The 16,355-nt window shown below is 35.8% G+C and overlaps 1 protein-coding gene across 2 annotated transcripts in view; it reads left to right on the top strand.

The window, feature by feature from the left end:
- Positions 1-16,355, top strand: part of LOC137624362 (tyrosine-protein phosphatase 10D-like) — a 303,867-nt gene that overhangs the window by 258,403 nt on the left and 29,109 nt on the right. For both annotated transcript variants that reach the window (XM_068355068.1, XM_068355067.1), the window contains exons 22-28: positions 10,290-10,485; positions 10,610-10,766; positions 10,933-11,185; positions 11,494-11,622; positions 11,833-11,961; positions 12,173-12,321; positions 14,272-14,507. In XM_068355068.1, coding sequence (XP_068211169.1) covers positions 10,290-10,485; positions 10,610-10,766; positions 10,933-11,185; positions 11,494-11,622; positions 11,833-11,961; positions 12,173-12,321; positions 14,272-14,507 — 1,249 coding nt within the window. The remainder of the gene's footprint in view (positions 1-10,289; positions 10,486-10,609; positions 10,767-10,932; positions 11,186-11,493; positions 11,623-11,832; positions 11,962-12,172; positions 12,322-14,271; positions 14,508-16,355) is intronic.

Below are 16,355 nucleotides of genomic sequence, written 5' to 3'. Positions count from 1 at the left end.
GATGAATGGAGAAGTACTGAATTAAAAGCTCAAGATAGAGACGACTGGTGAAATCTAACCAAGGCCCTTTAGGTCAATAGGCATAGGAGATGATGATGATATCTTTCCTAAATATAATGACATCATCTAAATAAACTGACACATTCTCAATGTCTTCTAAGATCAGTAACATTAATCTGACATAAGTCAATGGAGCTGATGTTAGTCCAAATGGCATTACTTAAAATTCTAATTGTTCTTTATGGGTGTTGAAGGCAGTTAATGGCTTAGATTCTTCGTCTAATAGCACTTGTCAATATCCACTTTGTAAATCTAAGGAGGAGAAGATTTTTGCTCCTCCTAATTGAGCCAAAACATTATTTATTACTAGCATAGGCATTCTATCAGGAACTGTGTACGCATTCAACTTGCGATAATCAATAACTAATCTGTATCTTCCTTCATTTCTTCTATCATTTTGTATACTATGGGACGTTGGTTGATGGGTAGTTTATAATTAGGTATGAAAAAAGGTTTTTCGCTATCACCTAGGATTATCTTGTGTTTTAAGATTTCTGTCCTACCTAGCCTATCACCTGTAATAGCTAGCCTATTCCCTGCCTATATTTATTTAATATTCCTATTAATCTATTTCTGTACTCTGGAAAATCTGTGGTATCTATCTTCTTATATATTCCTTCGTCTATGCTTCCTATGGTAACGAGTGCATCCTCCTCTAACAGGGTCATTTTATGAGTAACTTCTATTCCTGTACAAAATTCAGTACCCGCTAACAGAGGAAGTCTTTTGTCAGAGTAATTCATGACATTAGTAACACAGGTTGTTCCCTTCATCTGAACTAACAAATTGTCCATTCTGACATATTCTGGCAATCTTTCTGCGGTTAATATCACATCATTATATGTGTCTGTGCAGGATATTAAATACACTCTAATAAGAGTATTAGGCAGTAGTACTATTCCTCTTGCTAACCTAAAGATTATTTTGTTGTCATCTGCTGTGCTGGTCAGACTTATATCCCCAGTTTGCAAGATGTCAGAATGATTCTTGCAATTCCTCTCTATTTGTTCTATAAGTTTCTCTGTTGACATTTTCTTCCATATTATCTATTCTATCATCACAAGAATTAAATTTCTCATCTTAGGTGCAATTGTTAATTCTCTTCTTTCTCCTTGCTTTCATTGTCTATAATGATTTCCATTTCCCTTTCTCTGTCGGAATTTGTTTTAACTATCGGAAAATTGGCCAGGTTTGTAATAGACTTGTCATTGACAAGTTGGAAACATACTTCCTGACTATTTCCTGTTAGATTTAACCTTCTGTCCTTACAATAAAAAATTACTCCACTATGTTGCACCGTTTCATAAGAAATCAAAGTTCTAGTGGGAAATGTTACTTCATGGAAAACTAGAAACAGCACCTGGCATTTCTTTTCTAACAATTCAATGTTTAGATCTATAGTTCCTACATTGTTAATCTGATTGCTTGTTATCCCCTTAACTAATGTATTCTCAACCCTTATGGTGGAAATAGAAATTTTTAAATAATCAGTCAATGTATTGAGTCCGATAATGTTAACAGCACTCTCTGAATCTAACAAACTGAGACATTTTTTACCTTCTATCTTGACATATATTGTTGGTAGTACCTGCTGTCGGAAGGAGGAATATGTTGCTTGCAACGTGGATGAATCTCCGCTACATACAACATCCTTCCTATCATTTGTTTCCCTATTTCCTGGACTCTCTTCCTGCTCTGCTAGTCACTTTCTGATACCCTGTTTTACTTCTGTACTATTTGTTGGATTTGAATTATCCTTTGTCTGTGCCTGAGGGGTATTTTGAGGGCTTATTATTTTTGTTATCTTGCTACCAGCATTCTTGGTTTGTGTGACCTCCCCTTTGACAATGCTTGCAATATCTATTCTCTGGTCTAGCTCCCTTATGATGATAATTTCCCCTAGATTTATGTGTCAATATAATTTCCCTTGTTTTGATCACTTTCTCTATACATATTAGCCTTATAGGAGAGTTTGTTACTCTGATAATATCTAGGTTAATTCTTATTTTTGCTAAATTCTTTATTCCTATCTTCCCTGTAGTTATTAAATTTCTTCAGATTTGTAATTGCCGAAAAGGCGACCTCTTCAATTTGGATCTCCTATTTCCTCATGAATTTTACTCAAGGTTTTCGGGATTTTATGTGTAGGATCTTACTCTATTTCCTTAAAGGCCTTTCTTTCCTCTTCTCCAAAGGCTGCATATAAGGTGCTATAAGCCATATACGTTAAAATTTCTTCTAAATCTATCAGTTTGTTATTGTCATCTACAAATTGAGATTTGTATCCTACCGTGATCTTAGGTAATGACACGATATCTTCCCTGACTACTCCTAAATTATTTTGAACCTGGGTATACAAACTGGGAATGGAGTCTCCTTCAAATTTAGCTGATACTGTATAAATCTATATGGTCAATTGCCACAATAATCTACATTCCTCCGTAACCTCATTGAAAGTTGTAACGTTTTCAAATGCCTTGCCATTCAATGTAGCGTGAGCATCTCCTACATCTACATTCACTAATAGCATGGCCTGCTTGATTTTTGCTACTGCCTTTGTTATTCTAAAACTAGTGATCATACTTTCTGTATCAGCTAACCACTTATCCACATTATATTTGTTTAACCTTTGTTTATCTGGGTTGTCCCTACCCACATTTCTGCAAAAGTGTGTGTTTTGTGTGATTATTCCTGTAGAATTCATGTTGGCGATACTTGTTCCTAAATGACTCAAATTTGTTACTCAAACTGTGATTTCCGGGGAAAGTCAGATGTCATCCTATTCTAGCACTTCTGGATCTAATTTGTGATTGTCTGTCTTCCATTTTTCTCAAATGGTATTGGCCTAAGATGTCAAATATGTTATCAAGACTTATATCAAGTGAAAAAAAAATTCTTACACTTAAATGAAAGACAAATGTCCTAAATTCCTACCAGAGTGAATGAATCATGTACTCGCATACTCTTTTGTTTTACACTTTACTTCACTCATTCCTAAATTTTTTTTTCTTGAAGTTTAACCCTGCAATGTCTTATACTGTACTGATATCTGAAAAAGGCCAGTATTAATACAAGCACTGTTGTTATCACATGGCAAGGTATCCTGTACAACTGCCAACAAATATGTGAAGCTTCCAAAAATATTTAATGTGAATTGAAGCTTCACGTTTATTTTTTCTATGGAATAAATCTAAGTTACTTGAAAACCATTCAAAATTAAATCAATCTTTCAGTGCCTGTTACTCTATTAAATCTATTTGTCTCTCAAGAAAGTAGTATTACTGTGGGTGAAGGATACACTTTGCCGTTTCTTTTCCTTTACTTCTGTTCTTTCAAATAAAATGGTTGAACACTGAATGAATACAGTATAATGTTAATCTCTGAAATTGGTTTAGGATTTTCCGTGGAGTTTTCTTGATCAGATGTCTTGAGGTCAGGCCCATGACAGAAGAAACCTGGTCCTCCACCAGGACATCTGGACTGCAAGTTGATCTTGGTCCTCTGGTACTGCTCTCTATGTCGCCCAAAAGAGAGCGATCTTGGCGTACTACATGACAAAGCGGTAATGTGTCCGCCTTCTCGTTGTATTAAGGGAGATGTGTTTTCCTTTTCTAGGCTGCTAATCGGTCCTGATGTGCTTCATTCCGTCCATGGTAATGCGGCATTCGGTCTAGCAGCAGGGATTGCAAGACCACCCTATCGGGGGGTATGTCAGATTGTAGGTCTGTTGAGACCTGTATATTTGGTGACTAATACAAGAAGAGGACGGGTACCTGCTTGCAGGGGCTTTTATAGGCCAGTGGGGACATGTCAACCCTCTAATTGCATCACATGAGTTTCCTTTGTTTCTCGGCCCTCTGGTTTGTATCCCAATGAGTCATTAAGAGTAGTGCGTGCGTTCTTGAGCAATAAGCCGGCTGTTTAGATTACAATTCACAAACACCTCAGCAATTTTTAGTAACACCTTCTACCTTACTCTCGTTTACTCTCGTGTCTCTCACTGATTTAATTTATTCCTCCACAATTGTATCTAAAGTCATATGTCTCTCTATTTCTCATTAATGAATAACATCTACAAATAAACCTATTTCATACATGTATCAACTCATTCATTATGGACATACTGTATATGAAACAACTAGTCATTAAGTCATTCATTATGAATACAGATATATATATATATATATATATATATGTATATATATATATGTGTATATATATATATATGTATATATATATATATATATGTATATATATTTATATGTATATATATATATATGTACATATATATATATATATATATATCTGTGTGTATATATATATATATATATACAGTATTTATATATATATATATATATATATATATGCAGAAGAACCACAGGGAAAATGAAAATACAAAATATACGATTAAGTCCTGACTAGTTTCGTGATACTTCTTCAGTCCTCTGAAGAAGTATCACGAAACTAGTCAGGACTTAATCGTATATTTCGTATTTTCATTTTCCCTGTGGTTCTTCTGCATCTGAGCATCACGTTTTCCTGTAATTTTTACGCATATATATATATGTATATATACAGTATATATATATATATATATATATACACAGTGATACCTCTGGATACGAAAGTTTCTGCTTACGAAAAATTCAGGATGCGTAAAGTGATTCGAAGATTTTTATGCCCCAGTATACGAATAAAATTTCAGGATACGAAAACCTTACGAAATCCCAACTCTTCGCCGAGAGTAATTTTAAAAAGCGCGCGCCGCCAGACTTTGAACTTGGGTAGACTCACTTACAGCCTCCCGCTCACCCATTGGTTATCTCCCTACTCAGACGCTAGCTGATGCCATAAGAGCCTGCTTTCCTATTGGTCGGCAACTATCCCAGCTTGCTTACGCACGGGCGTTCATCTCTCTCTCTCTCTCTTTTCGTTCCGACCGCGGTATCGTTAACAGACATTGTGTGCTTTCGCTTGTTTGACGTAGTGTTAATATACAGTACATTTGTACGCCACGTGTTATCGTTATTAAACATTCGTTACTGTGCACTGTACTGTATTAGTGTTTACTATACATAGTACTGTATATAACGTACGTAGTGTATTATATTACGTATTACTGTAGCCATGGGTCCCAAGAATGTTGCCGAAGGAAAGAAGAAGAAGACGATGCTCCAGATGGAGACGAAACTTTAAATCGTAAAAAAGTACGAGTCTGGCATGCATTTAAGTGCGATCGCCAAGGAGTATGGCCGGAATCCATCTACGATAGGCACCATCCTGAAGCAGAAGGCGGCCATCAAAGCAGCGACACCTTCTAAGGAGGTCACTATTTTCTCCAACAAGAGAACCCACGTGCATGACGAGATGGAGAGGCTGCTTCTTGTGTGGATCAAGGACAAAGAGATCTCAGGAGACACCATCACTGAGACTACAATTTGCCAGAAGGCCTCCGCCATTTTCGGTGATCTCGTGCGTGCTCAGGCCGAAGAAGGGGCAGGAGAAGGAACATCCCAGCAGGAACCCCCAGAGTTCAAGGCTTCTCGTGGGTGGTTCGAGAAATTCAAGAAAAGGACTGGCATTCATTCAGTGGTATGGCATGGGGAGGCAGCCAGCTCGGACACGAAGGCCGCCGAAGCCTTTGTTAAAACGTTCGACGAGTTGACTCTGCGGGAAGGCTACAGTTAGCAGCAAGTTTTCAATTGCGATGAAACTGGACTTTTTTGGAAGAAAATGCCTCTTCGGACGTTCATCACGGCGGAGGAGAAGAGGCTACCCGGACATAAGCCTATGAAGGACAGGCTTACCCTTGCTTTTTGTGCAAACGCCAGTGGGGACTGCAAGATAAAGCCCCTGCTGGTGTACCATTCAGAAAATCCCCGAGCCTTCAAAGCCCACAAAGTCATCAAGGAGAACCTTCCCGTGATGTGGAGGGCGAATGCTAAAGCCTGGGTAACGAGGCAACTTTTCATTGATTGGGTGAATGTCTGCTTCGGTCCGACTGTCCAAAAATATTTGGAAGAAAAGCGCCTCCCTATGAAATGTCTGCTGGTGTTGGACAATGCTCCAGCTCACCCTCCTGGCCTCGAGGAATATCTTCTGGCCGAGTATTCCTTCATAAAGGTCCTATATCTACCGCCTAACACCACCCCTCTCCTCCAGCCCATGGACCAGCAAGTTATTTCAAATTTTAAAAAATTGTACACGAAGCATCTCTTCCAGAGATGTTTCCAAGTCACAGAGAGTACAAACCTCACTCTGCGTGAATTTTGGAAAGATCACTTTAACATCGTGATATGCTTCAAACTCATCGATCTCGCTTGGCAGGAAGTTTCGAGGCGTACCCTGAACTCATCTTGGAGAAGCTGTGGCCTGATGCTGTCTCTGCATGAGACTTCGAGGGGTTCGGGAAGCCTGGAGGCGAAGCCGAGATCGTTGACGATCCTGAACCAATTCAGCAGTCTGAGGTAGCTGACATCGTACATCTTGGTACGTCCACGGGGCTGGAAGTTAGCGCGGAGGATATAGATGAACTTATCGAGGAGCACCACGAGGAGTTGACAACGGACGACCTGAAGGAGTTGGAGACGATACAAGTGAGTGATGTGCAAGAGCAGTTCTCTAGCGGTGATGAGGAGGATGTTACACCTTTGAAAACGGCAGACATCAAGGAAATTCTCGCATGTTTCCATAAAATGGCAAACTACGTCGAAAAGGAACTTCCAGAAAAAGTTTATACCAACCGTGCGCTTCAACACTGCAATGACGTTTGCCTAACGCATTTTAGAAATGTGTTGAAAAGTAGGCAGAAACAAGCTTCAATGGATAGTTTCTTATTAAAGAGGCCAGAGGTATTAGTAGGCCAAGACGAAGGTGAAAGTGAAGAAAAGAAACAGAAAAGAGGAAGGGATGAAGAATTAGGAGGTGAACGTAAAGAAAAGAAACAAAAAAGAAAGTGATGAAGAAGTAGAAGAAATTTAGAAAATATGAAAAACGTAAAGTTATAAAAAAGCAAAAAAAAAAGTTCAATTTTAAGTTTTATTTTACCGTTAAGTGTTAAAGTAATTTTTTCTTTCATTTTATAGTTTTCCATACGTAATGTTAAGTGTTAATTATTTCTGCCATTTTTTATTTCGTAAAGTTTAAGTGTTAATGTGTTAAGTGTGTAAATTACTGTACGTAGTCTGTCACTTGTTACGTTTTCTGCCTCCTCTGCCGCGACTTCGCTATCGGACATCGTCTCAATCAAAAGGTAAGTTTCAACTTTTTTGTTACACTAATTAACTGTAACCTTTTTTTCAGAGTATCAATCCTTAATTTAGGTGTACGTACAGGTAACAATACACCTTCACTGATCCAAATGCTTTACATACAGTAGTAAAGAAAACGGACCGTTTTCTTAGGGCTTGGGGGGGATAACTAGGCTATAACTACATTATTGAATAATCTCATAGTGGTTTCTGGAATGGATTAGGCTGTTTTTAACGGTTGGGTTAATTATTGAATGATAGAAATGGCTGCATTGCATGTTTATTACTACAGTTTAGCGTGTGTATGGAAGAAAAGGTGTCTTCTTGTAAGGCTTGGAACGGATTAGGCTATTTACATGTAAAACGCGACTCAGGATACGAAAAAATCAGGATACGAAACTGTATCCTGTACGGATTACTTTCGTATCCTGAATGGATTACTTTCGTATCCTGAGGCATCACTATATATATATATATATATATATATATATATATATATATATATATATATATATGTAATAACTCTCATCCTGAAACAACTGATTGCCTGACAGGGATGTCACAACACTAATATAATTATTGAGTTTGAAACTCTGAGAACTGAAAACCAGGAGGTAATATGTAGTGCCATTGACTAGTTAGTAGTTATCATAAGCCTGATGGTTTAGCGTTTCCCAGGGAGAGAGCCATTTTGCACTGGGAGAGAATGGAAAATTTTTATTATGGAGTAAACGTTGACGCAGCTTCGATGAGAAGCTATCTGTACATAAGATTAGTATGAGAATATTTTTTTTCATTACAATTCTCTTATTATGTGTAATCTTTAGCAATGCAGATTTCTGGTATAAATGAAAGATTAGAGAAATGTTTATTCTATTCATTTTGGTTTTGCAAGTCTATATGTACTATTCTTTGCCTTACTGTACTTTTGTTTAGCTCAGTTTATCAAAAGACATGTATTCAAACAAATGCTAACAATTATGTCACATGCTCAATGCTGAGGTGTGATGAATTCATGAAACACCTATTTTGAGGCTTACAGTACATTTTCTAACAGTTTAAAAGGAATTGTTTTCATCTTGGCACAAATAATACTGAAGAGGTGACATTATGTCTCAGAACAGTCTTTGAAGTATATTCTATTCCTCAATCTTGTCTTAGAATCCTCGTCTCATAGCCCTTTCAGAAGTTCTTCCCCTCCTAGACCCAAATGAGGGCTTTCAACCTGGTCTTCAGAACTGGGTCAATGACTAATCAAATGGGAGCAAGCCCAGGACTAGCTCCAGCTACCACCTGGAGGAAGAACACTCTAGGAGGCATTAGGAAAGTCAAGGGTGGACTTTTGTCATATTTCAATGAAAGGTCCCCGGATCTTCTACTTCTACTGGCAGAAACTTCGAGGGAGTTGCCTCCTCTCCCCTACCTCATATCAATACTAAAAGGGAGGATATTTACTAGCCTAATGAGTCAAGCTCGATTCTCACAGACCTGGACTATTTAAGTTTGGGAAAAAAAAATATTATTTGTCAGAACTAGTATTCATTTGCAAAAGCTGATAAGGAAACCTAGTTCCTGAAGAACTTGGAAAACAGGACTGTATATTAGGCCCAATTCACATCTCCCTGACAGGCCATTCATATAGATAAGAGATTGCCTGTACATGTATTCCCTGCAATCACAGATTTGATCACTGCATCTGTTAATTTTGTTAACACCTGGAAGGCTAAATTAAGGTGAAATGGCATTACTCTATGAATTTCTAACCAAAACCCTTGGTGATAGTACATATCTTGGCCCCTTGGGGTGGTAATAGGTAGGCATGCTTTATGGTCGTCATCTGGAATGCTTAATAATTGATGTGTTAGTTGTGACTAAAGAGGTTGAGGACCACTCTTCTCGATTTTTAGTCGTGTCTCGGAACACAGAAAAATTGTCCCTGAAACTATAGGAGGAAACTTGCAGACAGGAGGTGAGTTCCAGGATTTAGGTTGGATGAACCTTTTGATACTATACTATGCCCCCAGAATGACTACGCCCATCTTTTTTTGGAACAATGGAGGTGACCCCTGACTAAAAGGCATTTAGTGTTGGGGTCTCTAATTTTGGTCTCCATGAAAGGAATCAAAACTGTGACCTCCCTTGTTCTGCTTCTACCTCTTTTCTTATATAAATATCCTGATGTACCTAAATTTATAACACCTGGTTGAGAAGATTGTTTAAGATGTGGTCCCCTAAGTTATTAATAGGGTAAACCACCCTGAGGCAAATGGAAGGTAAACTGGGAAGACCAGAATTTAGCTTTCTAATGAAATTGCTTCTGAAAGATGTTGAAAATGCGACCGTGGGTTGTAATACAGTTGGCTCTTGGCTTGGTGAAGTTTACTCTCTATAGTTGCTGGGTGAAGAGGTTTCTTCTACTTCTCAAGACAGAGATTGTGATACAGCTGGCTCTTGCTTTGGTGAAGTTTACTCTTCTTAGTTGCTGGGTGTAGAGGTTTTTTCTACTACTCAAGAAGGAGATTGTTGACTGTTCTTGCATTATGCTTAGCCTTACATACCTAAGGGTTGTTGAAACATCCTTACAGACAGAAATACAGTCAAGGAATTCCTCCACTACAAGCTGAACAAACCGCGGGGAAAGATAACCTTTCTAAGAACAGAATGTGCTGGAGCATTACTTAGAAGAGGTGTTTCCAGGTCAGGTATTTGGTTGGAAGCACTACTAAGTACCTGAAAGTTCAGTGGGTGTGTCATATTACCAGAAAATGTCTTCTTGGTGTGCCGCTGGTATTTGTCTGTCTACTGAATATGGTAATCAGTGCTAGCTACTACTGACTATTTCCACATATATCCCCATTCTTGTTGTCAGTCCTGTTTGGTGTCCCCACAATATGCTTTGTACAGTATGTTTGAAATATTGAATTTACAGTTCTTTTGAATATTCTGAATCTCACTGTTACTATTTTAATTGTATTACAGGTCAACGAACCCTTCAATCCATTCAAAGGCATAGATGTATATGATTTTGTTATTGGAGATGAGAAAGATTGTGAGTTTAGGAGTTCGTACTGTAATGGGGAACTCAAACCAGGTACATCATACAGGGTCAAGATAAGAGCCTACACTGCTGAAGACAAATTTATTGATACCCAATTCAGTCATAGTATAGAAACAGGTGAGTTACAGAGTGGTGTGCTATGGGATTATTGCTACTATAATGGGAAATATACTTCAGTGTACTGATATACACAAATAATTTTGATTGCTATGTTTAATGTATTATAATGCATTTTTTTAAGATTATGAGAGTGGTAACGTTGGCCTAGCCGTGGGGATTCCAGTGGTTATTTTAGTAATGGTGGTGTTGGTAGTGATGCTCATGAGGCGTCGATCATGCCGACCTCCAGAATCAAACACAGATATTGGACCAATAGGTCTTCCTGATATTGAGATAAGGTAAAAAGTAACAAACTTGATACTGTAATCATTTGCATATAATCTATATGTAATTTGGAATTAAAAATTTACATTAGAAATTTTACAAGTGTTTTCTGTATTTGCATGATAAATAGTATTGAAAACTTGAGTGTCCTTTGTTCTTAGTAAGTTTTTGACATTACAGTCGGCCAGTGAAACTGCAGGACTTTGAGGCTCATATCCGATTCATGTCTGCTGATTCAGAGTACCATTTCTCAGAGGAATATGAAGCATTAAAGTATGTAGGGCACGACCTTCCCCGAACAGCGGCAGACTTGGCTGTCAATCGGCCAAAAAATAGATTTACAAACATTCTTCCATATGACATTACAAGATTCAAACTCCAGCCAACAGATGATGAAGAGGGTTCTGATTACATCAATGCCAATTATGTCTCTGTAAGTATTAAAATCCTTCATATTGAATGAACCACATCAAAAGTAAAATTTGGTGCTTCATATTAGCTATCATCAATCAAGTAATGTATTTTCCTTTAATAAAGTTATAAAAATAGTGTAGAAGAAAGTATTTTCTTACTTTGTTTTTTTCTTTTTTTCTTCTGTCCTTGCTTTTCAGACTATTTTGTTTGGAAGATACTAACTATTCATTTATTATTTTTGCACGAATATCTTTGGAAATTCTCACAGTGCCGTAGTCTCGTTAAGTCTCTATATTATTATGGTAATTTCACTGAATTTATTGTCAGGGTCACAATTCACCTCGAGAGTTTATTGTGACACAAGGTCCTCTACCATCAACTCGTGATGATTTCTGGAGAATGGTTTGGGAGAGCAACTCACGGGCAATAGTAATGCTAACCAGATGTATTGAAAAGGTATGGTAATGTGTTATTGATTTGCAGAGCAAATGAAACAATTTATTTTGTACATTATTGAGTATAGCTTTTGTATAATGGGCTGTATATTATATGACTGTAATTTACACTGTATTAGAGACTATTAACCATCCTGGAGATGATAATTTTACTTTCCTACCAATTGTATCATTGGAAAATAGCATTAGAAAGTACTGAATTTACTTACAGGGCCGAGAAAAATGTGACCGGTACTGGCCTTACGACATGCAGCCAGTTTGTTATGGCGATATTCATGTCACAATTATTAATGAAAGGCATTTCCGTGATTGGAATGTATCAGAATTCAATGTCTGTAAGGTAAGGTTATGTCACAATCCCTAACCTTATTTAATCATGCTGAGTTGGAGACTATAAATTGTTATTGTACCTTAATGATTCATACAGTATGGACTTTGTAAAGTAGTTTCATTATTGTACCATTTTTTTTACAGTTAGAAAACTTAAATTATAGCAACTATCATTGAAGTAAGTACAGAACACATAATTATATGTTATTTTGAATTAATAGGGCGATGTGTATCGAGTTGTGCGTCACTTCCATTTCACAACGTGGCCAGACTTTGGGGTTCCTGAACCTCCACAAACTCTAGTTAGATTTGTGCGGGCCTTCAGAGAACGGGTTGGATCTGATCAAAAACCCATTGTAGTGCATTGCAGGTACAGTGTTTATAATATTTTTTCTATAGATTAGTTGCCTAAATGAATTTTTACAAGTGTATTACTTTACTCAACCAATCTGTCAATTCATTGAAGTGGAAGCAAATTATAAGTTAACACATACCTTACTTGAGCACCTGGGTCTAAACATATCCTTCATTAACTTCTGAAATATCAAAATTTTAAAAAGCATCACATGATCCTAATACCCAAATTTTTTTCTTAAGAATTAGATAAAACAGGACCTTTCATTTAATGTAGCAAGAAACTGTTGTGCTGTATGTTACCTAACAGTGTTTCTTACCTGTACTAATAAAGTTGCAGTAATATCTTTATTCCATTCTCATTATCAATTTAGTATTCTTGGTGGAAGTAATGAAGATGTATCTCTTTTTTTTTTTTTTTTACTTCTTGCATTTATTTTAGAAGCTTAAGATATATACTATATGGCTATTTACAAATTAATGTTATATTTTAAAAAATAATAAAGTATAAACAATTGAATACAGTACAAATAAATGATTATCAAAGTATAAATTTAAACTGACTTATTATAGTTGTACTCTTCATAAGGTATGCTTGATATGTAATATTCTAGTACTAAAGTACAGTATATGGTACTCAGACTTTTCGTTCCCTGGATAGTTGGTCCGCGGACGATTGGCCCACTGACAGTAGGCCCTCGGACGGTTGGTCAACCGACGTTTCATCCAACAGACATTTCATCCAATAGCCGTTTTGTCGAATGAGTATTGTTATGTGGAAAATTTACATTGTTTACAGTCAACCAGGTAATTACTTAAGAAAGTGTGTTGTTAAATGGAAAAATACATAAGAACTAAGTTTAGCTTGTCATGTTTATTCATCAAAGTTGTAGGAGTGAAGTTAGTTCAAACTGTAAAAACTGAATATGGTTTGAGTGTAAGAGTTCACAATTCATTTTCATGAACATGATATTATTTACTGCATATTCTTCGTGTTCATTGATAAGGAAGTAGTTGTGAATATAGTTTAAAATTATGTAACACATTATATAAAGTTTTATATTAAGTCTTTATATATATATATATATATATATATATATATATATATTTATATATATATTTATATTTTTATATATATTTATATATATACAAACATTTTGTTAAATTTCATGGAGTTCACTGTTACTAGGCATGACAAGCTAAACTTAATTCTTAATTTAAACTTTTGTGATTTTTTATTTAACAACTCTTCCTTAAGTAATTACCTGGTTAACTGCTAACAGTACTGTATAAATTTTTCATTTAACAACACTCTTTAAGTAATTACCTGGTTAACTGTTAACAATATACATTTTTCACTTAACAAAACTTTTTTAAGCAATTACCTGGTTGACTCTTAAGAATATAAGTTTTTCATATAACAATACTCTTTGACCAAGCACCCTTTCAACAAAACAGCTGTTAAATCAAATGTATGTTAGACAAAACGTTGGTTGCCAAACTGTTACAGGACAATCTGCCCGGGGATCAACTGTCCGGGGAAAAGTCCGGTCACAAAACACTGTATACATACAACAGTATGTGCATTTTTTAAAGTCATACACTCAAGGATGCAGTGATGTTGCAAGATACATGTTGTGGTATGGTGTTACATAAGCTTCTATGTTACATAAGACTTACATATAACTTGTAATTATTTATATGTCATATGCTAGAAATTAAAGCAGCCATTTTATAATTTTAAAAATAAGTAGATTGATATTTATTTAGAACAATAATTCATTATGCCATATACCCTACTCTAAAATGTTTTGATACTATGATGTGAAAAAAAAAATCCAGGAATTTTAATTTACTGTACAGGTAGGGTTTAATGGTCAAGAAGGAGATTAATACTCTCTCGAACATATTTTATTTATTGTATAACATTATCATTCAAGCAAGACTGCTATTTTGTTCCTAACAGTGCGGGAGTTGGTCGGTCTGGTACTTTCATCGCACTTGACAGATTACTCTTCAGTATTCGTCAGTATGACTACGTAGACATTTTTGGTATTGTCTATGAAATGAGGAGAGAGCGGGTATGGATGGTACAAACAGAACAGCAATATATTTGCATACATCAATGTCTTTTAGCTGTCCTACAAAACAGAGAACATGATCACCCACCGATTGAAATTCATGATAATCCAGGTTTTGAAGGTAAGAACTCATTTTTGTGTTCTGTAATTTGATAAAGCAACTAGCCTTTATTTTTAAACTGGTTGTATATATTCTGTCATCCAGTTTTATTTCCTATGTATTTCTGTCAGAAACAAAGCTACTATTTATATTACTTTGCCATATATGATTTGTAAGTCTGTATCATGAGAAATATTAAGAGAATATGGTACTGTACAGTACAGTACATATTTACAATATTAATGTCTCAAAGGTTACTAAACCTATAATGCTTAAGTAATAGTTTTTATTCAAGGTATGATAAGTTTTATATTTTGGAAACTGGAAAAATTTGTAGAAAATTTGGGGGTAAACACTTATAAACAGAGCTTCTTGAGAATTATAAATATGAACATCAGGTGAGCATAGAAATATATTTTATCATCAAGATGGCACTTAAAAAAATTGTGGTAAATGTTTTGTCATAAAATCATTCCTATGTCTGAAAGGACTCTAAAGCAATAGAATCCTATTCTCTCCAAAACCTACAATACAAGAAGTAGCTTTTAATTCACTGATGCGTTTAGATGATGATGACATCAAGGAGAGAGTTTTAGCCATATCTTCAGTAGAAAGATTTTTCAAATTTTCTAAACCTGAACCTGTTTGAGTATCGTGTGATACATGGACATGAAACCCTTAATAGCTGAAATGGACCTCTTCTTTCAGGAAAGGTTTTAGTTCTGTATAGTAAGCCCCATGAACTTATTTTCCTGTCCAATTGGTGTACTATATATACTACTGAAGCAAGTGCTGTATTTATGAAGTTATGTTAACTCTGAATGCTGGCAAAGAAGAAAAACTCATCTTAAGGGTGTTTTGACATACCAACTTTCAGATATCGAAAATCGTTTTATTGCTTCTTTGTATGCAGAAACATATCGTACATGCTCTCCAGAAGTTTCAGCCATTTATTTTTACAAATAATGAAGATATAGCGTTTTTAATTGATGAAGACGTCCTTACTGCGTCGTCTGCATGACTGAGTTTGACAGAATCGTATTTGTGTATGTATTTTTACATATATATGGCGATTTTTTCACTTAGGTTTCGAAATCTCATACGTCTGGCAGAAATGGAAGGCATTGGTAGAGGGTAGGTGAACGAAAACTACGAGCTACGAGAACAGCAGCCAGAGTTTCCAAAGACGTATAGAAGTTATAATGCATGTGTTTATTTACTTGCAGTTCGTATGTACATTGCGTTTTCACACCATCCTCGGGAACTTTATAGCAAGGCCAATGTTACTTAAGGTCATAGAAATAACAAAAAGTAAGCAGAGAGCAAGAAAAAAGAACCAAGGAGAGGGAAACATGAATAAAAGTACAAAGCTGAAACATGCTAACTAAAACTCTGGCAACAATGAGAGGCTGCTGGCAATTCATGACACCCTTACACCAATTGTAATAGTAAACTTAGGGTTTAAATACCTCGTTTAGGGTGCATTTCTGTAGGAATAAACAATAAAAGTACAAAGTAAGGTTATCATAATAATGTTATCTTGATTTCTTTAAGAAAAGAAGCAAAAATTTGTTGTAAATCTTTGGGAGCTCATAACTCAAAAACATATTTATTCACACTTAGGTACATTTTCTCATTTATTGTTCAATTTTAGAGAGAAGGATATCATTGAAAAGAGGGAAAAAAATCCCACAATTTTGTGTACCAGAATTTTTATTTTCCTTTTTTTCTTTTTTTCATGAATATTTTATGTCTAGACAAAGAAAATTAAGGAAAAAATCATTAAAAACAAAGAAAAAGGAAAATAAAAAGTGTCTCAGAATTATTCAATTTATAAAAAAATTTTGAAGGTATGATTTTCAAAACAAT

This window comes from Palaemon carinicauda, chromosome 31 (assembly GCF_036898095.1).
Source record: "Palaemon carinicauda isolate YSFRI2023 chromosome 31, ASM3689809v2, whole genome shotgun sequence".
Taxonomy (NCBI): Eukaryota; Metazoa; Arthropoda; class Malacostraca; order Decapoda; family Palaemonidae; genus Palaemon; species Palaemon carinicauda.
This window is presented reverse-complemented; position numbering and strand designations above follow the sequence as displayed.